We start from the raw sequence: 25243 nt of genomic DNA, 5'->3' as shown, positions 1-25243 counted from the left end.
GAACGTGCATGGGATCTACAGAATCCACACAGAAATCACCACTGCCAAATCTGCCGCTTTCCTAGTGATCACTGCAATTTGCTCACTGCCTGTAATGCCAGGGATTGCCTCTGTACCATGAGGTGCACGGTGTACTGCAAGCTGTTAGCTACTGGTCGGGAGCAAGTTTTCTGAAAATAGTCAGTGGGCACAGATATAGTGCCAGTCCCCGGCAAATTGGGGTGGAAAGACTTGTAGGTACCCAAGTCAGGTTAAGAATGCCCTAGTTACCTCCAGGTTGGATTACTGAAATGCACTCTACATGGGGCTGCCTTTAAAGATGGCCTGGAAACTGCAGGTGGCGGGGTATAAAAATAAAGTTATTATTATATTATTATAAGAAGCAGTCCGGTTATCTAGAACCTAGGAATAATCTATCATTCTGGTGCCAATTTGGTGGTTAAGACCACTGGCCACAAAAAAGAGCTTAAAACGCAAAACTAATGCCTTAGCTTTAATGAAGAAAAAGCTAACGATCCAGCCTACAAATAAATTAATTTTAACATGTAAGATCTGTCCTATTTTAACTAATACTGGCAAGTCTATGGAATAAAAACTAAATGTCAGATTCTATTTTACACTCTGAGTTTCCAGTCTATGATAATATATGAAACATGTTTTGTGTGTATGTTATGAGGATTATTAACTACATTTTCCAGCTGAGAGCTCCATGGAACATTTTCTTGCCCCTTGCTCCATCTTTGGTTCCTTCTTTTCTGATGTTTTCTTATGAGATCTGCTCTTGGGAATGCGCAGTTTTTCCCTTTCCCGCCTCTCTTTCATCCCTTCAGGTTCCTGAAAGAAAAATGATAGTGACAATTTATTATTATTATTATTATTATTATTATTATTATTAATTTTATTTATATTCTGCACTATTTCCCTGAGAGTACTCAGGGCAGATTTCAGAACACATATACAGCAAACATTCAATGCCATTATAGACAATCTTTTCTCGTTTCCAGTATCTGGAGGTTGTGCTCGACTTCGGCCACGGGGGGGGGGGGGGGGCATGCTGACACACCATAGATGACCTCCCAATCAAATCATTGTCATGTCCTTATGGGTGTCTTTTATTACCTCCCCGCTTAAAGCTGTACCTATTTATCTACTCACATTTCTGTTTTCGATCTGCTAGGTGAGCAGAAGCTGGGGCCGAAGGTGGGCACTAACCCTGACCCGGGCTTGAACTGCCAACCTTTCAGTCGGCAGGGTTTTCTGCCGCTAAGGGGTTTAACCCGCTGTGCTAAGCCTGGCCCCTGCTAAGCCTGGCCAAAAGTGCTGTCACGATCTATTAGGGCAGCAGTCAAATGTTAGTTCAAGAAAATGATATCTCCTATCAACCTTCTCTTCTGCAGTTCTTTAAGATGCTCCTCATAGGGCATAGTCTCCAGACTTTTTATAATTTTAGTTGCCCTCTTCCTTTCACCTTGTCAATCTCTCTTTTAAACTGTGATGCCCAGAATTGGATACACTATTCCAGGTGAGGTTTAACCAAAGCAGAATAGAGGGGCACCATGACTTCCCTTGATCTAGACCAGTGATTCTCAACCAGTTTACCAGTTGTTAGGATTTCTGAGTGTTGAAGGCCAAAACATCTGGGGACTCACACATTGAGAATCACTGATCTAGACACTATACTCCTTCTCATGCAGCCGAAAATCCCATTGGCTTTTTTAGCTCCTGTATCACACTGCTGGCTCATGCTCAACTTGTTGTCCACAAAGACTCCAAGATCATCTCACATGGACTGTTGAAGAGCCAGGTGTCACCCCTTCTGTATCTTTGCATTTCATTGTTTTTTTCTGCCTAAGTGTTCTTGTTGAAATTCATTTTGTTAGTTTTGGCCCAACTCTGCAATCTGTTAAGGTCATTTTGAATTCTGGTCCTTTCCTCTGAAGTATTAGCTATCCCTCCTAATTTAGTGTCATCTACAAACTTTATAAGTGTGCCCTCTAAACCTCCATCCAAGCCATTAATAAAGATGCTGAATAGTACTGGGCCCATGACCAAACACTGTGGCACTCCACTAGTCACTTCTTTCCAGGATGAAATGGAACCATTGGTGGGCACCCTTTGGGTTTGGTCGCTTAACCATTTACAGATCCACTTAATAGTAGAATTGTCTAGCCCACATTTGTCTAGTTTCTTTGCAAGAAGGTCATGCGGACTTTATCAAAGGCCTCACTGCAGTGGTTCTCAACCTGTTGGTCCCCAGGTTTTTTGGCCTACAACTCCCAGAAATCCCAGTCAGTTTACCAGCTGTTTGGATTTCTGGGAGTTGAAGGCCAAAACATCTGGGGACCCACAGGTTGAGAACCACTGCCTTACTGAAATCAAGATATGCTACATCCATAGCATTCCCTGCATCTACCAAGCTTGCAACTATAAAAAAGAGATAAATTTAATCTGGCATGACTAATTTTTGAGAAATCCATGTTGAGTTGTAGTCATCACAGCATTCCTTTCTAAGTGATTACAGACTGCATCCTAATCATCATCATCATCATCATCTTTATTTGTAGACTGCCCTATCTTCCCGAAGGGACTCGGGGCAGTTTCCAGCTCCAATTATCTGCTCCAGAATCTTTCCATGTATTGATGTCAGGCTGATGGTACTGTAATTGTTTGGGTCCTCTTTTTTCCCCCTTTCTTGAAGATAGAGAAAACATTTGCCCTTCTCCAGTCTGCTGGGACTTCTCCTGTTCTGCAAGAATTCTCAAAGATTATTGCCAGTGGCTCTAAAATTACTTCTGCTAATTCCATCAACACTCTTGGATGTAGTTCATCTGGCCCTAAAGACTTGAATTCATTTAGAATAGCCAGGTATTCCTGGACTACTTTTTAACCTATTTTGGGTTGTATTTCCCCTACTACCTTATCTGCTCCATATTTCTCAGGTTGAACACCAGTCTCCTTTTGGGAGAAGAATGAAGCAAATAAGGTGTTGCTAGCTAAGTATTTGTTTTATTAGGTGTTCACAATCGCTGGTTGCATTACACTGTTGTTACTGAACTGGTATAGGAATGGAATGGCAGCATTTGTTCAGAACAGCTTTACATTTGCCTTCCTCTGAGGCTGAGAGACTGATGGCTTCCCAGGGCTGAGCAGAGATCTGAACCCCAGTCTGCAGTCATAGGCCTCTTCTACACTGCCATATAATCCAGATTATCAAAGCAGATTGTCCACATTATCAACTTTGTACTAGATTATATGAGTCTACACTGACATATAATCCAGTTCAAAGCAGATAATCTGGATTTTAATTGGCAGTGTAGAAGGGGCCATAGTCTAAGGTTCAAACCATTGCACCATGTTGGCTTACTCTAGCTTAAATGGCTCTGATGGAAAGAAAAATGTTTTTTCATCCTCACGCTGTCTCAGTAAATATGAACTAGGCAATGATGCCCCAAGGTAAGGCTGTGCCCAATCAATACCTGTGAAAGAGAACTGCCTCACAGTTGAAGTAATTTTTTATTAATCACAATCAAACTAGCCTCAATGTATTGTATGACAATCCTCTGCATGAGAGACCTTCAAGGCACCCTATTACTAACAACCTGGCTACGGTCTTGCAAACTCAGTACTCTAGCTTCCTTGATGGAGGCTATCCATCTGTAATATGATCTTCCTCTTTTCCTATAGCCTTTAACATTACGTAGCATTATTGTCTTTTCAAATCAGTCACATTTTTTCATGATACAATCAAATTACTTTGGTTGCTAATGTGTATTCAGATTTGAGTTGCTCTTGAGCCCAGTTACTGTTTTTGGGGGGCATTCATGGTATCCAGTTTATTTTCTTCCAACAACACATTTCAAATGAATTGATTTTCTTACTTTCAGCTTTCCTCACTATGCAACTTTCACAACCATACACAGAAGTCAGAAATACTATGGCATGGATGACCCTGCCTTTGGTATTTTTCTTAGTGGCTATAATTGATTTATCAAACTTTTTCTTAACTTTCAAGTACAACCCTGTTTTGCATTTTCTTCCTTAACTTTGGTCAATAGTTGTTCCAAAGCTTTCCTATTTCCTTCTAGTCATGTTGTTGTGATGGTATGTTGTGATGGAATAGCAGCCCTACTATTCCCATTAATTTACTTCTGCATTTGTTAGCAATTGGTTGCCACTGGAATGCCTATGAGTGGCTTTACTGTCTGGTTATTTGGAACTTTTGCTGATTGTGTATTTGTTTTATTAGGTGTTCATGGCATCACTGGTTGTTTTACACTGTCGTTATTGAGTTGGCATAGGAATTGCAGTATATAAACAGAATTAATAAAGTAACTGAATAAATATTAATTCCCAAAATAAATGAACAATATAGGTAAATTGTGCAAAACAGTTAAACCCCTTCCACATTTCTGCGTTGTGTCGGAATAAATAAATTACTATATAAACAATGTTATGAGATTCAAATATATTAGCATATACAAAGCATACAGTGCACATGGTTTTCTTCCAGGTTTTTATGCTACTGAAAAATGAATGTTACCTACCAAAGAAACGGAGCGTTTGTTTTTGAAATGAAGCTGCCTTTCAAAAGATTCTGAAAACTCCTGGATGGAGTTCGATCTACTGTTTGGTCCGCTTGCCACCTGTGGAGAACTACCACTTGAGGATTTTCTGCAAGCTTTTGTGTGGCAGTGGCAATTTGTATCTTGGTCTTTTCGTAATTCTCTACCACACTTCAGATGGCCTGAAGATGGGATCTTGGCAGAACCATGGAATTTTGTCATGTGGATGGCAGAAAGCTTCGCCTGTGGGGGGAAAATTAAAATGTTCATTCAGTGGAAAATTTAAATACCTTTTCTACAGAAATCTATTAAAATATAAATGATTATTCACAGCTTTCTATATGACATGTTTCACCTGGGATGTAAAGTCAGATGTCTGTTTTTCAAAGTGCGTATTTCAAGATCATCCAGGTATTTGGCTTGTACTATATCTTGTAAAGCAATCCCTAAAATTCTATCTATATCTATCTATCTATCTATCTCCAGCAAAGGATCCAGCAAAGGATCACCGCCTTGACGGGGCGCTGGAGCTTGAGCACCTCAATGATGTCATGAGCAAAACCGTGAAGGGCCACCCAAGACGGGACGGTTGTGGCAGAGAGGTCAGACCAAGCGTGATCCCTGGGGAAGGCAATGGCAAACCACTCCAGTATCCTTGCCAAGAAAACTAAATGGACCAGTACAACCAGAGATATGTCGGTATGCCATTGGAAGATGGGACTCCCAGGTCGGAAGATGGCCAAAATGCTACTGGGGAGGAGCAGAGGATAAGTTCAACTAGCCCCAGATGTGATGACGCAGCTAGCTCAAAGCCGAAAGGAAGGCTAGCGGCCGACGGTACTGGAGGTGAACGACGAATCCGATGCTCTAAAGATCAACACACCATAGGAACCTGGAATGTAAGATCTATGAGCCAGGGCAAATTGGATGTTGTTATTGGTGAGATGTCAAGACTAAAGATAGACATTCTGGGGGTCAGCGAACTGAAATGGACTGGAATGGGCCACTTCACATCAGATGACCACCAGATCTACTACTGCGGACAAGAGGAACATCGAAGAAATGGAGTAGCCTTCATAATTAATAAGAAATTCGCTAAAGCGGTGCTTGGATACAACCCAAAAAATGACAGAATGATCTCAATTCGAGTGCAAGGAAAGCCTTTCAACATCACAGTGATCCAAATATACGCCCCAATCACAGCTGCTGAAGAAGCAGAAGTAGATCAGTTCTATGAGGATCTGCAGGACCTACTGGATAATACACCAAAAAGAGACATTATTTTCATTACAGGAGACTGGAATGCCAAGGTGGGAAGTCAAATGACAACTGGGATCACAGGCAAGCATGGTCTGGGAGAACAAAATGAAGCGGGACGCAGGCTGATAGAATTCTGCCAGGAAAACTCGCTGTGTATAACGAATACTCTCTTCCAACAACCTAAAAGACGGCTTTATACATGGACCTCACCAGACGGTCAACACCGAAATCAGATTGACTACATCCTTTGCCGCCAAAGGTGGCGGACATCCATCCAGTCGGTGAAAACAAGACCTGGGGCTGACTGTAGCTCAGATCACGAACTTCTTATTGCCCAATTTAGAATAAAACTAAAGAGATCAGGGAAAATACACAGACCAGTTAGATATGATCTCACTAACATTCCTAGCGAATATACAGTGGAAGTGAAGAACAGATTTGAAGGACTAGATTTAGTAAACAGAGTCCCAGAAGAACTATGGACAGAAGTCCGCGACATTGTTCAGGAGGCGGCAACAAAGTACGTCCCAAAGAAAAAGAAAACCAAGAAGGCAAAATGGTTGTCTGCTGAGACACTGGAAGTAGCCCAAGAAAGGAGGAAAGCAAAAGGAAACAGTGAAAAGGGGAGATATGCCCAGTTAAATGCGCAATTCCAGAGGTTAGCCAGAAGAGATAAGGAACTATTTTTAAACAAGCAATGCATGGAAGTGGAAGAAGACAACAGAATAGGAAGGACAAGAGACCTCTTCCAGAAAATTAGAAACATTGGAGGTAAATTTCAGGCAAAAATTGGTATGATAAGAAACAAAGATGGCAGGGACCTAACAGAAGCTGAAGAGATCAAGAGAAGGTGGCGAGACTATACAGAAGATCTGTATAGGAAGGATAACAATATCGAGGATAGCTTTGACGGTGTGGTGAATGAATTAGAACCAGACATCCTGAGGAGTGAGGTTGAATGGGCCTTAAGAAGCATTGCTAACAACAAGGCAGCAGGAGATGATGGGATCCCAGCTGAACTGTTTAAAATCTTAAAAGATGATGCTGTCAAGGTGATGCATGCCATTTGCCAGCAAATATGGAAAACACAAGAATGGCCATCAGACTGGAAAAAATCAACTTATATCCCCATACCAAAAAAGGGAAATGCGAAAGACTGCTCAAACTTCCGTACAGTGGCCCTTATTTCTCATGCCAGTAAGGTAATGCTCAAGATCCTGCAAGGAAGACTCCAGCAATACATGGAGCGAGAGTTGCCAGATGTTCAAGCTGGGTTTAGAAAAGGCAGAGGAACGAGAGACCAGATTGCCAATATCCGCTGGATAATGGAGAAAGGCAGGGAGTTTCAGAAAAACATCTACTTCTGCTTCATTGACTATTCTAAAGCCTTTGACTGTGTGGATCATAATAAATTGTGGCAAGTTCTTGGTGGGATGGGCATCCCAAGCCACCTTGTCTCTCTCCTGAGGAATCTGTGCAAGAACCAAGTAGCAACAGTCAGAACTGACCACGGAACAACAGACTGGTTCAAGATTGGGAAAGGCGTACGGCAAGGCTGCATCCTCTCACCCAACCTTTTTAACTTGTATGCAGAACACATCATGCGATGTGCGGGGCTGGATGAATGCAAAGCTGGGGTGAAAATTGCTGGAAGAAACATTAACAACCTCAGATATGCAGATGACACCACTCTGGTGGCCGAAAGCGAGGAGGAGCTGAGGAGCCTTCTAATCAAGGTGAAAGAAGAAAGCGCAAAAGCCGGGTTGCAGCTAAACGTCAAAAAAACCAAGATTATGGCAACAAGAATGATTGACAACTGGAAAATAGAGGGAGAAACCGTGGAGGCCGTGACAGACTTTGTATTTCTAGGTGCAAAGATTACTGCAGATGCAGACTGTAGCCAGGAAATCAGAAGACGCTTACTTCTTGGGAGGAGAGCAATGTCCAGTCTCGATAAAATAGTGAAGAGTAGAGACATCAGACTGGCAACAAAGATCCGCCTAGTCAAAGCCATGGTATTCCCTGTAGTCACCTACGGATGTGAGAGCTGGACCATAGGGAAGGCTGAGCGAAGGAAGATCGATGCTTTTGAACTGTGGTGTTGGAGGAAAGTGCTGAGAGTGCCTTGGACTGCGAGAAGATCCAACCAGTCCATCCTCCAGGAAATAAAGCCCGACTGCTCACTGGAGGGAAAGATACTAGAGACAAAGTTGAAGTACTTTGGCCACATCATGAGGAGACAGGAAAGCCTAGAGAAGACAATTATGCTGGGGAAAGTGGAAGGCAAAAGGAAGAGGGGCCGACCAAGGGCAAGATGGATGGATGGCATCCTTGAAGTGACTGGACTGACCTTGAGGGAGCTGGGGGTGGTAACGGCCGACAGGGAGCTCTGGCGTAGGCTGGTCCATGAGGTCACGAAGAGTCGGAGACGACTGAACGAATGAACAACAACATCTATCTATCTATCTATCTATCTATCTATCTATCTATCTATCTATCTATCATCTATCTATCTAAAACAGTGGTTCACAACCTTTTTTTGACCAGGGACCACTTGACCAGAGACCACTTTGACCATGGGCCACTCTCCAATATTAGAACCAAAGGGGTTATGAATCAGTTCTTGGTCAACTTTAGATTCAGTTTTGTTATTTGGGATACTGATTCAGAAAAAATGCACTGGATAGACCACATCAGCTCTAGTTTCTATACTTACACCTGTTGATAAACTCTACAAGCTAGCTGGCATTGCCCCCCCCCCCCCCCGATGTGCGACGGGAAGTTGCTGCTAAATGTGAGAGAAATAAGGTTGAACACTGTGAAAGCCATCTACTACATGGCTACCAGCCTCCTCCCAGCAGACTAAAATCAAAGAAAAACTTTATGAGAACTACCACTCCTTTTGGCATCCCCCCAGCAACAGCAAGAGTATCCCTCTGGGCAGCTAAACCAGGAAATCCCAACTGGATGGTCCCCCATGAAGGTCTTCCTCCAGGGGCAAACCAAGAATGGGCAACCTGGAAGTCCCTGAACAGACTTAGAAGTGGCGTGCGCAGAACAAAAGACAACCTCGCAAAATGGCACTACCTAAAAGAATCCCACACCTTGTGTGACTCTGGAGCAGAACAGACAACTCCACATCTGTATGCTTGTCCATTATGCCCTGCCTCATGTACAGAGGAAGAATTGTTGGAGGCTACAGACAATGCCATTGCTGTTTTTGGTCAGAAGATATTTAGCCACCTGCGCTCCTTCTATTTTTATCAATTTTATACTAATTTATGCAATGCTTTTGATATGAAATAAATAAAATAAGCTCTAGTTTCTGATACAGAACATATGCCATCCAGTAGTCGCCATCTGCTTGCCCACAGAAAACCATGTTTAATAATCTAGAGCTGATGTGGTAGTAGTATTCTTTCATAGAATTATAGGTCCTAGAGTTGGAAGAGACCTCATGTGCCATCCAGTCCAACCCCTGGCTAAGAAGCAGAAAATCACATTCAAAGCACCCCGACAGATGTCCATCCAGCCTCTATTTAAAAGCCTCCAAAGAAGGGTAGTCAACCTCTCCCTTCCCAACACCCCTGTTGCCTCGGCACTATAAGAGGGTTTCAAAAGACCAGTTGCACTCATTGCCATGAGGTTTCAAGGCAACGGAGTAGTAATGGTGAGGCCGCGGACCATATTTTAAATCTTGCGGACCATTGGCTGTCCATGGACCATAGGTTGGGAACCACTGATCAAAAACTACTTTAATAATCCTTTCTCTTGTGTCAAAATGTATTACTTTTTATACAGAGCACAACCTAACATACATTCTTCTTTTAAAAGTAGTGTTTTAAAATTAATTGGATTGTTTTTAGTCACTATTTTTATTTTAGGTTTTATTCACCATTTTATGTTTCCATTTCTTATGTATGTAGAAGAGTATTTTTGACAAACACAAGTCATTCACTAGCCTTTTTTCTAGACTTATAAAGTGGAGATTCTTTCTGAGGAGGAGGTGTCGATTTCAGCTGAGTGTGACCAGTGGCATACTTAGTCAGCATTGGGTCTGGTGCCGGTTTGTCTTATGCAAGATTCTATTTTCTGCCACTAAGGATTTCGGGTTGCCAAGATGAAAACTGGATAAGCAACACTTACTGAATTTCTGTCTTCTACAAACAATTAGAAGTACTTGAGCCCTATTCAGTTTTTGGTATGGCAACCCTACTAATAGTATTGATGGATTCTGGCAATGACGTTCAGGAGTACAATTCCTACTGGCCAAACTGGCAGAGGGATTCTAGGAAGTGGAGAGAGAGAGAGAGAGAGAGAGCAGAGAAAGGAACTTCCCAAGCTCTGGTTATGATAACACCAATGATAATGCTTTTTAAAAAAATGTATGTGTCTAAAATTAATATTTTCTTTAAGTAGGTATTTCTATGTGTACAATATTGCGTAATACTGTGTAAAATATACAATATATTGTATACAATACATGCACTCTTGCTAAAATACTATACATTCCTACATCTAAATCTGTATTCTAATAATCAAAATTAGAATTACTTGGAAATATGCACATGTGTCCTTTAGTTGGAAAAAAATTAAATGGGACAAGTGTGGATCCTGAAGGGCCCGCCAATAATTTGACAGCCATCTGATACAGCACAGTAAGAAGCGTTCCTTTGGAAACTGATGCAAAGTATAATAAGAAATTCTCCTTTAACAAGTAGATCAAATAAGAGTTAATTAAGATTAAAAAATAGACTTTTCAGGATTGTAAAAGAGAATAATAGTGATAAATATGAAACCACACATGTAGAATAATGCTATACATTACATCATCTGTGACTATAAAAAGAATGGGAAGTAGGGGATTGAAGGTGAAAGCTATAAATCTAGGACAGCCACTATTCAAAGATGTGGTTCCTAGTCTGGTGACAGTTCCTGAGCCATTGGTTGGTGGTCCCTGCATGTTTCCAGGGGAAATGAAAGAAACAACTCTACCCAATTTAGTGCTGATCCTGGCAATGGAGAAAACAAATATCTACCAGTCCCCCATGTAAGGAATCCTGAGAAACACTGATTTAGGAGAAAATTTTCATTTAGTCTTTAGAGCAGGAATGGACAACCTTGCCCTCCCTATGCTACTGGATTACAGCTACCCAATCTAGGCAATGATCAGGGATCATGGAAACTGCAGTCCAGTGATATGCCGAAAGTCACCCTTGTCCACTCCCGTATTACACTATAATCCAGGTCTTAAAAGCTTATGTTTGTCTTCTGCTTGCAGTTTTATTGATCCCATTAAAGGCTTTTAGCATTATTCACTACCATGGGGTGACCTTTAAAAGGGATTAGACAAATCATGGAGAGTGCATTTGTGAATGACTATCAGTTAAATGAAACTTCTAAATCCAGAATAATAATGTAAACCTTTGCTAAATTTCATTCTTGAATGCAATTATGAAGAATTTCATCACCCACCAGGTGAGACAAAGTGTTTATCCATTTCAAGTGTCTTTTATCTGTTGGAGATGCATGATTATGTCTATATTTTGTATGAAATATAAAACGTTTTCCTACAAAACAAAATTCTCACAAAGGTCCCCAAAGGTGATGATTTTTTAATCAGGTGTTTCAGGTGTGCTGTGACATTTCTTGTAGAGGATGAAGAAATTTTCAAATTCTCTCAACATAAGAGGTATGTTCCTCTGGATGCTGCTAGACTGCAAAATGATTCTATTATTATTTGATACACAAGATTAATATACAGCAAACAAGATCACTGTGCTGGCTGTTATATTGGATCACATGTCGGACACTTCCCAAATGTTTAGGATTATGTGATGTATTGGCTAATAATGCTCGCAGATTCAATTAGGGTAGCTCTTTGCAGCTGACAGATGGTAATTTTGTCAGTGTCAATTGTTTTTAAGTGCGGGCCAAGGTCTTTAGGCACTACACTCAGTGTTCCTATCACCAATAGGACCACCTTTACTGGCTTGTTCCAGAGCCTTTGCAGTTTGATCTTCAAATCCTCATATCATGTAAGCTTTTCCAATTGCTTCTCATTCATTCTGCTGTTGCCTGGGATTGCAACATCGACGATCCATACTTTGTTTTTCCCCACAATCGTGAGGTCAGGAGTATTGTGCCTCAAATCTCTGTCAATCTGAATTCGGAAGTCCCAGAGTAGTTGTAACTTTTTCCGGCTTGTGATTCCACCAATTCTTTGTCACAGGCAGATGCTATTTGTGGCACACGTTCCAGTGGATAATCTGAGCAACAGTATTGTGCCTCTGCTTATAGTCTGCCTGCACAATCTTCCTGTAGCAGCTGAGTATGTGATCCATTGTTTCGTCTGCTTCCTTGCAGAGTCTACATTTGGAATCTGTTGTCGACTTTTCAATTCTGGCTTTGATGGCATGTGTTCTAATTGCTTGTTCTTGAGCTGCAAGAATCAAGCCTCCCATCTCCTTTTTCAAAGTTTCATCTGTGAGTCACATCTATGTTTTGTCCTTGTTAATTTTGCTCTCAGTTTTTTCCAGGAAGTGTCCATGGAGAGCTTTCTTTTACCAGTTTTCGCTTCTGCTCTGCATTGTATTTTTACGGTATTTACTCTTTGTCTTTTGCACATTAAACAGTTTTCTACTATTGACTTCCAACAATGTTGGTTCTTGACTGTCTTTCACATAATCTGCCAGTAACATGTTTCTCCTCCTCCTCCTATTATTATTATTATTATTATGTTACTAGGTTGATTTATACCCCTTTTTCTCTCCATAAGGAGACTCAAAGCAGCCCCATTATTCTCTCTAAAAGAGAGAATAATAAATCTATAGCTATACCTGAATCTATATATAAATTCAGAATAAGAATGGTCACATCATTCTTTTCTTTTTTTATTTTTAATAATCTTTATTGAAAAAAATCTTAAAAAACAAATTATTATATACATTAAAAAGGAAAAGAAAGGAAAAATAATTAAAAAGAAATACTGGGGGGGAAAGAGAGAAAAGAAAAAAACAAGAAGTGAAAAAGAAAGGAAAAAGAAAAAAGGGAGGGGTAAAAAGTGGGGGGATACATACACACACATACAGCACACACATACAGGATTCTTGACTTCCTAGGTATCTTCCATATAGGTTCTTCCTTTTCCTTCTTTTGTCTATCCATCATGGTTTTTTTCCTCTCTCTCTTCTTTCTATACTACAATATTTCTATTCTTACATTTCAAGTATTCTGTCACTTTTGTCCAATCCGTCTCTTTTATTGGGGGTCCTTTGTTTTTTTGCTATTAGATATGTCAATCTGTCCATATTTCTTATGCCTCCAATTATCCTCATCCAATTGTCCTCATCTGGTATCTCTTCTTTTTTCCAAACTTTAGCGTAACAAATTCTTGCTGCCTTATTCAGAAGAAATAAAAGTTTATCAGTATTTTTATCCAAGTCTTGGTCTATTATACCTAGCAGGAATATCTCTGGTTTCAGGGGAATTTTGATCTTTAAGATTTCCTGTAATATAGTTTGTATTCTTTTTCCAATATATTTTCAATTTTTCGCATGTCCACCACATGTGGAAATATGATCCCTCCATCTTCCCGCACGCCCGACACTTCGTATGTATGTTTCTATAACATTTTTCTAATTTTTGTGACCGATGCGACATCTTAATCCAATTTTCCTTTAATTCTGTTGCATATGTATATTTCATTTTTCTTCTCCAAATTCCCCCCTCCCCCCATTCTTCTTTCTTTATTATTCTTCCAATATTTTCCTTCCATCTTTTCATATATTTTTCCTCTTCCATTCTATTTTTGATTCCATTCTAATAGTTTCCTATATAATTTCACTATTATTTTGTGTTCTGGTTTCATTATTATATCCCATAATGTGTTCTTGGAAGCCCTTTTCTTTGTCTTTCTGAAAACATTCTTTTACTTGACTGTGTTGGTACCATGAAATCCTTTCATTTATTATATTCATTTCTTGTTGTGTTTTTAGTGTTATCATTCCTCCTTCCTTTTTTTTTAATCAGATTTTTATATCTTGGCCAATTATACCATCCTAGCACCCTCCTCTGTGTTGCTTCTAACATAATTCTTTTCTTCAAGACTGCAATACTAATCCTACTGCTTATTGGGGAGAAAATTCCATTGAAATCAGCAGGAATTCTCAGCAGACATACACAGGAAATGGTGAGAAATGACAGGAGAGGCAGCCCAGCAACATCTGGAAAGCTGCCTTTTATCTAACCCTGCCCAGAGCAGTTATGCTACTCTGTTATAATGAGAACTAATGCTATATACGACATCTGAGATTTCTAAAGTAACTATTTTCCAATGCCATTTAATAGCTCATTATATAAAATGGAGTAAACTCAGCTGATAATTTCAATTGAGTTGGCCAACCGAATCCATTGTTTCATGATAAGTCAACATGAATATAAAGCCCATAGATTTTGCAACTGTATTTAAATGCTATGGTATCCATTTAAAAGTGGGCTGTGATGGCGCAGCAGATTAAACCACTAATCTGCAGAACTTGCTGACTGGAAGGTCGGAGGTTTGAATCCACAGAAGGAGGTAAACTCCCATTGTTAGCCCTAGCTTCTGACAAGGTAGCAGTTCAAAAAGATGCAAATGTGAGTATATCAATAGGTACAGCTTAGGCTGGAAGATAATGGTGCTCCATGAGGTCATGACGGCCACATAACCTTGGAGGCATCTGCGGACAATACTGACTCTTTGGCTTAGAAATGAAGATGAGCACCACTCCCCAGAGTCAGACTTGACTAGACTTAATGTCAAGGGGAAACCTTTATTTTTGTGCATTTAAAAAAATCTAATAGCTCACTACTTTTAACTTCTTCTGCTATAGTTGCCCTTTTAAAGTTCTGCATCATTTTAAAGGTAATTTTGAAATCTATTCCATTTCACATTTGTTCTTTCAAAATATTACTAAGAAGTGGCCATAATTTTGCACACTATTATACATGCGGGGTTGCTATGCCTCCCAGAATTTGATAATTATGATAGGATCAAAACTGTTTCTTCTAACTATAATCTTCATTAATCATTTAGTAGTAGTCAATTAATAAGATCCGCCTCATGGTCATCATAAGTTAAAAAAATGACTTGGAAGCACACAGCAAAAAACAAAATTATTTGATCACAGAGGTGCTCATTGAGAGCAATGTGGAATCTGCAGTGTGAGATGAGTAATTTCTAATGTGTCCTTCCCCTATCCCATATATCACCTCCCAACCCTTTTATAAATAAATACATCTTAAATAAACTCTTAAAAATTCAGCAATTAACCATGTCCCTTTGCCAGATATATATTCAAGGTACCCTATCACTTCATAGTTCATCTTGTCTTAACCTTTGCCCTACCACAATTCAGATTCATAGATAAATAAAGCATCCCAATATTTCTTTTGCTGTGCAAAGGTATGTTTAAGGTTGTAAAATGATAAAGGCATTGTCTTCCTTTAATCCCGAACACCGGTCATACTGAAGCTATATGAGATCTGCACTATATTAGTTATTCATTATGATTCTGAAAGGTTATTACCATATATACTTGTTTATAAGTCAACCTCATGTATAAGTCAAGGGCAAGTTTGGGGGCCAAAATTATGAATGTTGATATGATAAGTTGTGAGTTAAATTTAGGGGCATGCAACAAAAGATGTGAAGGATGAAAATAAGAAAAACAATACCACTGCAGCCATTTCCTCACCCAGGCATTCAAAAAGGACAGAAACGGCATCATAGGGAAGAAAATACAAGGGGTCAGTGCTTCTTTTAGGTTTTCCCATGAATATAATAATAATAAAACTTTATTTATACCCCACCACCATCTCCCAAAAAGGACCTGGGGTGGTTTACAGAAGCACATACAAGTGCCATAATCATATAAAACACAGGCAAAATCACATCAACATATTAGACAATGACAATATCAGTTCACATAAAAACAGCACATTACAAAAATAAAAAAGATCCCAATTAAAATCAATAACACATTTTACTAATTGGCACTTAGAGGTGGGACGGAGAGTAGGGCCTTCCCAGCAGATCTTAGAGCCCGTGCCGGTTCATGGGGAAGATGCGGTCACAAAGATAGGCTGAACTATGTTCTAGGAAGAACTATGTTTTACCTTTTGCCATTCTACTCAAAGAAGAGGATAAGGGTCAGGGTTTAGTACTTATATTTACCCATGAATGATTAGGTCAACCCAGGGTTTTTGGATCAAGTCTTGGACTAAAATTTCAGGATTTAACATGAGTATATATTAGTCTTAAAACATTATTTTTCAAGAAATCTTTTGGCTGCTTGGATCTATCATAATTTGATGTTGGCAGCCGGATGGCTTCTAGGAACCCTTGATTTTAGAATTTTATAGTTTTATTTTATTATACAGGTTTTAACATTCTTCAGCACTGTAGAAAGGTGGCGCAGTGGGTTAAAGCCCTGTGCTGGCAGGACTGAAGACCGACAGGTCGCAGGTTCGAATCCCGGGAGAGGCGAATGAGCTCCCTCTATCGGCTTCAGCTCCTCATGCGGGGACAAGAGAGAAGCCTCCCACAAGGATAAAAAAACATCAGAAATCATCCGGGCGTCCCCTGGGCAATGTCCTTGCAGACGGCCAATTCTCTCACAACAGGAGCAGTTGCTCCTGACACGACAAAAAAAAAAAAAAGCACTGTAGAATATTTGGTTTTATCATGTATTGTTTTTAATGTTTGTATTGTTTTATTTTATTAATGCTTTTAGCCACCTTGGGCCCTTAAGTGGGGAAAAACGGGATAAAAATCACCTAAATAAATAAATAAATAAATAAATATACTACATATTGCGACAAGTGGTGGAGTTATTTTAGACTGGGTTGTTGTGAGTTGTCTAAGCTGTATGGCCATGTTCCAGAGGCATTCTTTCCTGATGTTTTGCCCACATCTATAGCAGGCATCCTCAGAGGTTGTGAGGATGCCTGCCATAGACGTTGGCGAAACGTCAGGAGAGAACGCTTCTGGAACATGGCCATACAGCCTGGAAAACTCACAATAACCCAGTGATTCTGGCCATGAAAGCCTTTGACAACACTTTGTTTAGACTGTTTTGAGACATAGAGTTCCTACTGTTCACAGTCAATAGTCATTATACAACTTTTCTGTTATTCCCTTCGAAACAGAAATTACCTAAATAAATAAATAAATAAATGAACAAACATACTATATATTGCTACCAGTGGTGGAATTTGTTTAGACTGGATTGTTGTGAGTTTTCCGGGCTGTATAGCCATGTTCCAGAAGCATTCTCTTCCCACATTTTGTGAGGTCAGACCTCAGAACCTCTGAGGATGCCTGTAATATATGTGGGCGAAACATCAAGAGAGAATGCTTCTGGAATATAGCCATACAGCTCGGAAAACTCACAGCAACCCAGCGATTCCAGCCATGAAACCCTTTGATGACACTTTGTTTAGACTGTTTTGAGACATAGAGTTCCTACTGTTCACAGTCAATAGTCATTACATTACACAACCTTTCTGTTATTTCCTTCATAGACCTGATTCATGAATAAGGCAATGGAAATGAAGTGTAAAAGCCTCAGTGGGAGGTATCCATAGGATATACATTTTGGGTTGTTGTAGGTTTTTGGGCTGTATGGCCATGTTCTACACGCTTCCTCTCCTGGGGATGCCTGCATCTATCACTTGAGGATGCCTGCATCTATAGCAGGCATCCTCAGACCTCACAACTTCTAAAGATGCCTGCCATAGATGCTCGTGAAATGTCAGGAGAGAATGCTTCTGGAACATGGCTATACAGCCCAAAAAATCTACAACAACCCAGTGATTCCGACCATGAAAGCCTTCAACAATATATATACATTTTGCTATGTGCCTCCCCTCCCAAAGTTCAAGTCATAGACATTATGCATGTTACCACAGGTTTTATTTTTCTCCACAATGGAAATGCTGTCTGTTTCAACATAAGAAGGAAAGGAGAGAAGGAAATAGGAAATAGCACCACCTTTGGGACCGATAAATTTCAGCACAAGCTTTTATGGACTCTGCTCCGCTTCATCAGGTGGCTAGATGTTACGAAGTCATAATTTATATGACTTGTTCTCATCTTTCTCACACACACTGTCCATTTTTAAAAAAATGTTCCCTTGCGTTCCTCTACTCACAGTCTTACCGGAAGGGAAGCTCTCCTCTCCTGCTGTTTCCTGTGTGCTCTACTCTCTTGTTCTTTTTCGTCCGACACATTGTGTCCCCAGAAACTGCTCATCCATCTTGCAAAGGAGATATCATCGTCCTCTTCATAGTCCATGTACAGACGGGAAATATGTACGTGAAACAGCACTGCTGAATTAGAGAACCACTCAGTGATGAAGAAATACAGCTAAAGTTTCAAAACTGCCCCTTTGAATGAGAAAACCTTATAGCACACATGTGAGCAACCCAACAGAAATACTTGTCCGATGTCACCCCGGTGTTGTCTATATATGTCCAAACTGAGCCCTAGTAATCTATTTTAAAAATTGTGACTTGCTTCTAACCTTTCCATTACAGATATGCCCCAATGTCACACACCCTGCAGGGTGGCAAGAGAACTGGGTTGTCTTCTTCATGCTCTGAGTGCACCAGCTGTCAATACCAATGGAGAATTGTCCACAGTAACATGCCTGGGAGGCTCAGGCTGTGGTTTGCATCCAGCTTGTAATTTAGGGAAGCAAAATTGATGTATTGACCATGTTTAGGAATGAGCACAGTATGGATCTTAACTGGCTTTAGGAAACAAATAGCTTTTGTCCCTTTTCCATCTTTCAATATTTGCAGTCCACATTCCACCTGTACAAACAGGCTCTCCTGGGAAAAGCGGAGCATTATCACTTGTCTATGTGGGGAAACCAAGGTCCCAAACACTAACATGCCATTATAATTGTGACTGTATTGTCTCATGGTTTAATTGACCCAGAGCATATCAACTTAGCTTTGTAAATAGCAATCCCATAGATGCTCAGGCTAATCCAAGAAAAAGTCCAAAGAACATACAATTCACCAGATTGTGATAACTCAAGTTTTCAACACTGACTAGGTTTTTGTCAATAGACTGGCTTCATGATTTACACTTACTAATCCCTATCGAGAATATACTTTGTGAACCAGAACATTTTGGAATATTACTGGTAAAAACATAGTTATCCATATATACTCGAGTATAAGCCGACCCAAATATATGCCGAGGCACCGAATTTACCACAAAAAAACCTGGGAAAATGTATCGACTTGAATATAAGCCAAGGGTGGGAAATGCAGCAGCTACTGGTAAATGTCAAAATAAAAATAGATGTTGTGTTAAGTAAGTCACCTAGGAATTCAATTATTACTGTTTGCTCTTCCTTGTTTAGTTATTGGAATGTTTTTAAAAAGGGCAAGTTCGTCTTCATCCCAGATCATTTTTGTTCTGGTAACAGGTGGTAAAGTTCTCTCAGAATTTGATTCAAATATTCAAATTTTAATGTTGTAGGACTGTTTCTTCCAGTTAAAGTGTTCAAGAGGATATGACTGATACATTTTCCCCAAGGAATTTATCTGGGACTTGAAGGAGCAGTTGGTGATGATGGGAATTGGCTCACTTTTTGGTATATGATTTCCGATAAGAGGCCTTGTTCCAGTCTCCTCAAACACTCTGTTTATGAAAATTCCAAATTTATGATGCAAATGTGAATGCATAGATAGTAACAACTGTGGGATTAGAGGAATGATAAAGGCTACAATAAATAATTTATGGAACTGTCTTTTTGAGAGTCAAATCAATGAATGGAGATTTAGCTATCTTATTGGGGTGTTGTAACAAAAGACTTAGAGAGTAGAGTATATGATTTTTGTTACCCCATCTGTTCCAGTTTATGGAGTTCAGTGAAATACAAAATTCCAGTTGACAAGGACTGAATTTAAGATGTTTTGTTTCAGAATGGCGAGGTTCTGTTATCTTTGTTTTACTTCTTTTGTTTGCAATTGAGTGTCATCTAGATGGTTTTGCCTAATTAAAGGCTGTGTCTTATCTGTTTCTTCTTGCTGCTTTTTTGCTGTTATTCCAATTGTGGGATTCAGAAACTCAGGAGAAGTAAAAATCAGTGCATTCTAGTTTCTTTTGGATATTTTCTAGCTTGGAACATATCAAGTTTAGAGTATCTAGAGTTAACAATATTTGTTTAGCAAACAGTTCGTACAGATATAGATTCCTTATGCTCCATGGGGTAATCACAATGCTACTTTCAGCATCTATTTTCCCCTTGTCTTCCGTTAACACCTCAAGGCAGCTATTGGCTGAGTAGTCTTGAAGTAACTCGTACTTATTTCTGCAAAAAATGTCAGATATAGAATCCTCCCTTGAGAAATCTCTCCATTCTTTATCAATTTGCTTGTTTTGCCATTCTATTTGCCTGGGGGAGGATGTTCTCTCTTCCTTTTTCCCATTACAAATTAAAAGAGAGAGAACCAATATGCCTTGTGAGTGATTAAAAACTGCAACCAAATAAGAGTAAAATAAGGGTAAAAATATAAAAGAGTAAAATCTTCTTGCCTCTGCATTTCTTGTTTGTAGAGGGAAAGGACCTAATCTGGTAAAGAAGGAGAAGAAACCTTTACCTTGCTATAGATATCTGTAGAAGAACCTAAAAATAGATACCAATAAAATTACATTAATTGAGGCATCAGTATGTTAAATGTTTTTGAATATTTATATAAAACTGTAATTTAAGATAAGACTGTCCAATCCTGATTAAACCATTATTCTAACCTTCTTCAATGTAAATGTACTTAGTGTGTATCCTTCCAATAATAATATATAGAATAATATAATAAATGTAATAATAACAATAATTAATAGAGAAAAATAACAAATGTAATAATAATAATAATAATAATAATAATAAATCGGGAATAATAATAATAATAATAATAATAATAATAATAACAGAGTAAAATAATAATTAACTTTGACTCAAGTATAAGCTGAGAGGTTTTTTCAGCCTAAAAAAGGGCTAAAAACTCGGCTTATACTCAAGTATATACAGTATTTCTGGAAAAAGCATGGGGGCTGAGATTTGTACAAAGTAACATCTTGTAAAACTATCAACTATAAGAAAATATAGCAAGATAGAGAAGCATGAAGATACAAACAGTTTATAAGAATGGTGTGGTGAAGAACTCATTAAAGGAAATTTCAGAACAGTGTGTCTCTCGTTGCTGGACTGCAAGTTCTAGCTAGCAGCAACCCTAGACAGGTTCGGCAATAATAAAAACTGCTGGGAACTTCAATTTGATATATAGGAAGCTGCGAGTCCCACCCATACATTCAAGTACATCAGGTTTTCCTCCCATAAATCAGAACTTGCAATCATCTGATTTAATAGATTACCTGAATGTTTTGAACAAATAAAAACTAGTATTTCTTCATCAATGTATAATCAACTGGTGGAATTCATCTCAACGAATATAGTAAAGATAATTTTCTTAGTTTTCGGGGGGGGGGGAGGTGGGGGAGATTAAATCAATTCTTAGGACACAACAATATGGGGTGGCTGCACTCAATCGAATATTGCATTGGACAAGGAGCCAAAAGAGCAGGGTTTGAATCCCTGCTTGGTTATGGAAACCCACTGTATGACCTTTGGCAAGTTGGACACTCTCAATCTCAGAGGAATGCAAGGACAAAGCTCCTCTGAGCAAAGTGCCATAAGTCAGAAATGATTTGAAGGCATGCAATAACAACTTCATTCAAGGTATTCCAAAACTGTCAAAAGTTTAAACTCATAACAAACCTTTCTGCTGAATTTTCAATGGTAAATAATGTAATTTCTTTCAAGGAAAGGGCGATAATTTCCAATTTGCTGTTCCGTTTAAAAAAAAACTGAGATTTTCCCCATCTTATTCTTAGGCGAGCTACACAGATGTATATGACATGGCCGATTTTTGTCTTCCCCCACTAAGACCGGCAGGGAAGCCGCCAACAATTGTCACCCTGAATCTCCCACCTGTGAAAATGTCAACCAGGCATGCACCAGCATCTTCATCAGCTGCAGCAAGTGGTCCAGCCCATCTAATCAGAGGCCCAAACAAATATGCAGCCCCTCATACCCAAGTGGCAAGCAGCGGTACTATTTTCCTCCCTCCACTGATTGTTTCAGGGAAGAAAGCAGGAGGAAAATGTAATGCTCTTCCACCACTGAATGCTGCAGTCAAACAAGCTGACGCAACACAGGAAGCACTTTATTTGCAGGTGAGCATCCCAAAAGTGTTATCCCTAAAACTGACAACAAGTTGTTTTCTTCATAATTATCTTTGGAAATGGCTTCCTGAAGGATAAGAAAGAAAGACAATATATTTTATAATGAGGTCTGCAATTTACTGTATGCTTAAGCATACTTGTTGGCACAGATTTACTTAGAGCAGTGTTTCTCAACCTGGGGGTCAGGACCCCCGGGGGGGGGGGATCACGAGGGAATTTCTGAGAGGTCACCATATATTTCTGATGGTCTTAGGAACCCCTTTGGCAGAGAAGGCTGAAGATCTCTCTGCCTGTCCTCCTCTTCCTTTTCGGAAACAGCAAAATCTTCCACCAAAAGCCCTCCTCTGCTGTGATTGGTCGGCTTCTCAGCCAAGGGGAGGGCTGTTTCTGAGACTTCCAAGTGGGGAGGGGAGAGCAGGTGTGCTCAGCGCATAGCAGCGTGGTTCACAGTGGGGAGGGAGAGTGTGCGAGGCTGGAGGGAGGCTTGCGCCAGTGAGTCCCTTCAAGCCATGGGGGTTTTGTGTGGGAAGTCTGGCCCAATCCTATCATTGGTGGGGTTCAAAATATTCTTTGATTGTCGGTGAACTATAAATCCCAATAACTACAACTTCCAAATGTCAAGGTCTGTTTTCCCCAGACTCCACCAGTGTTCACATTTGGGCATACTGAGTATTTGTGCCAAGTTTGGTCCAGATCTATCATTGTTTAAGTCCACAGTGCTCTCTAGATGTAGGTGAACTACAACTCTAACTCCAAAACTCATTGGCCACCAAACTCTTCCAGTATTTTCTGTTGGTCATAGGAGTTCTGTGTGCCAAGTTTGGTTCAATTCCATCGTTGGTGGAGTTCAGAATGCTCTTTGATTGTAGGTTAACTATAAATCCCAGCAACTATAATTCCCAAATGACAAAATCAACCCCCTTCCCCAACCCCACCAGTATTCAAATTTGGGCGTATTGGGTATCTGGGCCAAATTTGGTCCAGTGAATGAAAATATATCCTCCATATCAGATATTTACATTATGATTCATAACAGTAGCAAAATTACAGTTATGAAGTAGCAACGAAAATATGGTTGTGGGTCTCCACAACATAAGAAACTGTATTTAGGGGCCGCGGCATTATGAAGGCTGAGAAACACTGCTTTAGCACAAGCCCTATTATAGTAATATATGTAATGCTATTTGATGTAAATAGAATATAGTGCATTCTGAAAGCCAGTGTGTTATAGTGGTTTGACTGCTGGACTAGCTCTCTAGAAGACCACTGCTGAAATCCTAGATGAGTGAAATGAGTGAAACCCATTGAGTGAACTTGGGCAAATCACATTCTCTTATGACTTCATCACACACAATAAAATCAGCGTTTCTACACATTTAAGAAATGGCAACCCACTATGCCCTTAACAGGAGCAAGCTTCAACTGTGAAGTATCTTGCAGTTTCTAAATTGTTGTTTTTTCCAACAATTCCTGAGTCGATTGCCAAGTGACTTACTTTTAAACTACCCCCCCCCCCCCCCGCCCGCCGCAGAGACGGGCCAAACGGCCAATTTCCCAGTGTGGTGTGAATCACTGTTGCCCACTTTTGTTTCCCCCTTGTAAATGAAATATGTGTAAGATGAGTCAAAATGTGCATTTCCAAATCAGCAATCGAGAGGCTTGGGGAAAGGGTTAATTTAAAATAACTTCTTACGATCGCCAATGCTCTGGGAAAGATGGGGGTTAATTTAAAACTACTTCCTATGATCTGGGGTGATTTTTTTAAAAGATAAATAATCAAAATTCTGGAGGGACAATGGAAGAAATCTCAGTGCAAATGACCCCAGGGAAAGTTCTGCCTTAAGAAAGGCGCTTCTGTTTCAGTCAAGGGTCTTTTGAGTGCAAACGATCCCAGTGCCACCTTAAGAAAGGTACTTCTGTGTTGTCAAAGGCTTTCATGGCCAGAATCACTGGGTTGCTGAGAGTTTTCCAGGTTGTATGGCCATGTTTCATCAGGAGGGAATGATTCTGGAACATAGCCATACAACCCACTGAAACAGAAAGGTTTCGGTGAAAGAGGCTTGAGTGCAAATGACCCCAGTGCCACCTTAAAAAAAGGTGTTTCTGGGCCCTTCCACAGAGCCCTATACCCCCGAATATCAAGGCAGAAAATCCCACATTATCTGAGTGTGGACTCAGATAACCCAGTTCAAAGCAGATATTGTGGGATTTTCTGCCTTGATATTCTGGGATATAGGGCTGTGTGGAAGGGCACTCTGTTTCAGTCAAAGGGGTTTGAAAGGAGGGCTGCCTTATAGGATTCTTGCTTTAGAAAGGGTGCTTGTTGTTGTTCATTCGTTCAGTCGTCTCCGACTCTTCGTGACCTCATGGACCAGCCCACACCAGAGCTCCCTGTCGGCCATTACCACCCCCAGCTCCCTCAAGGTCAGTCCAGTCACTTCAAGGATGCCATCCATCCATCTTGCCCTTGGTCGGCCCCTCTTCCTTTTGCCTTCCACTTTCCCCAGCATAATTGTCTTCTCTAGGCTTTCCTGTCTCCTCATGATGTGGCCAAAGTACTTCAACTTTGTCTCTAGTATCTTTCCCTCCAGTGAGCAGTTGGGCTTTATTTCCTGGAGGATGGACTGGTTGGATCTTCTCGCAGTCCAAGGCACTCTCAGAACTTTCCTCCAACACCACAGCTCAAAAGCATCGATCTTCCTTCGCTCAGCCTTCCCTAAGGTCCAGCTCTCACATCCGTAGGTTACTACAGGGAATACCATGGCTTTGACTAGGCGGATCTTTGTTGCCAGTCTGATGTCTCTACTCTTTACTATTTTATCGAGACTGGACATTGCTCTCCTCCCAAGAAGTAAGCGTCTTCTGATTTCCTGGCCACAGTCTGCATCTGCAGCAATCTTTGCACCTAGAAATACAAAGTCTGTCACGGCCTCCACGGTTTCTCCCTCTATTTTCCAGTTGTCAGTCATTCTTGTTGCCATAATCTTGGTTTTTTTGACGTTTAGCTGCAACCCGGCTTTTGCGCTTTCTTCTTTCACCTTGATTAGAAGGCTCCTCAGCTCCTCCTCGCTTTCGGCCATCAGAGTGGTGTCATCTGCATATCTGAGGTTGTTAATGT

General features: G+C 40.2%; 1 protein-coding gene across 1 annotated transcript; it reads right to left on the bottom strand.

The window, feature by feature from the left end:
* Positions 1–392: 392 nt before the first annotated feature.
* LNP1 (leukemia NUP98 fusion partner 1) lies at positions 393–18456 on the bottom strand. The gene is made up of 3 exons (XM_060770716.2): positions 18025–18456; positions 4545–4805; positions 393–834 (listed from the first exon to the last, which is right to left on the bottom strand). Exons 1-3 carry the CDS (start codon positions 18157–18159, stop codon positions 682–684), a joined length of 549 nt encoding a protein of 182 aa, XP_060626699.2. The 5' UTR covers positions 18160–18456; the 3' UTR covers positions 393–681.
* Positions 18457–25243: the final 6787 nt, after the last annotated feature.

Source organism: Anolis sagrei, chromosome 3 (assembly GCF_037176765.1).
Source record: "Anolis sagrei isolate rAnoSag1 chromosome 3, rAnoSag1.mat, whole genome shotgun sequence".
NCBI classification, from domain to species: Eukaryota; Metazoa; Chordata; class Lepidosauria; order Squamata; family Dactyloidae; genus Anolis; species Anolis sagrei.
This window is presented reverse-complemented; position numbering and strand designations above follow the sequence as displayed.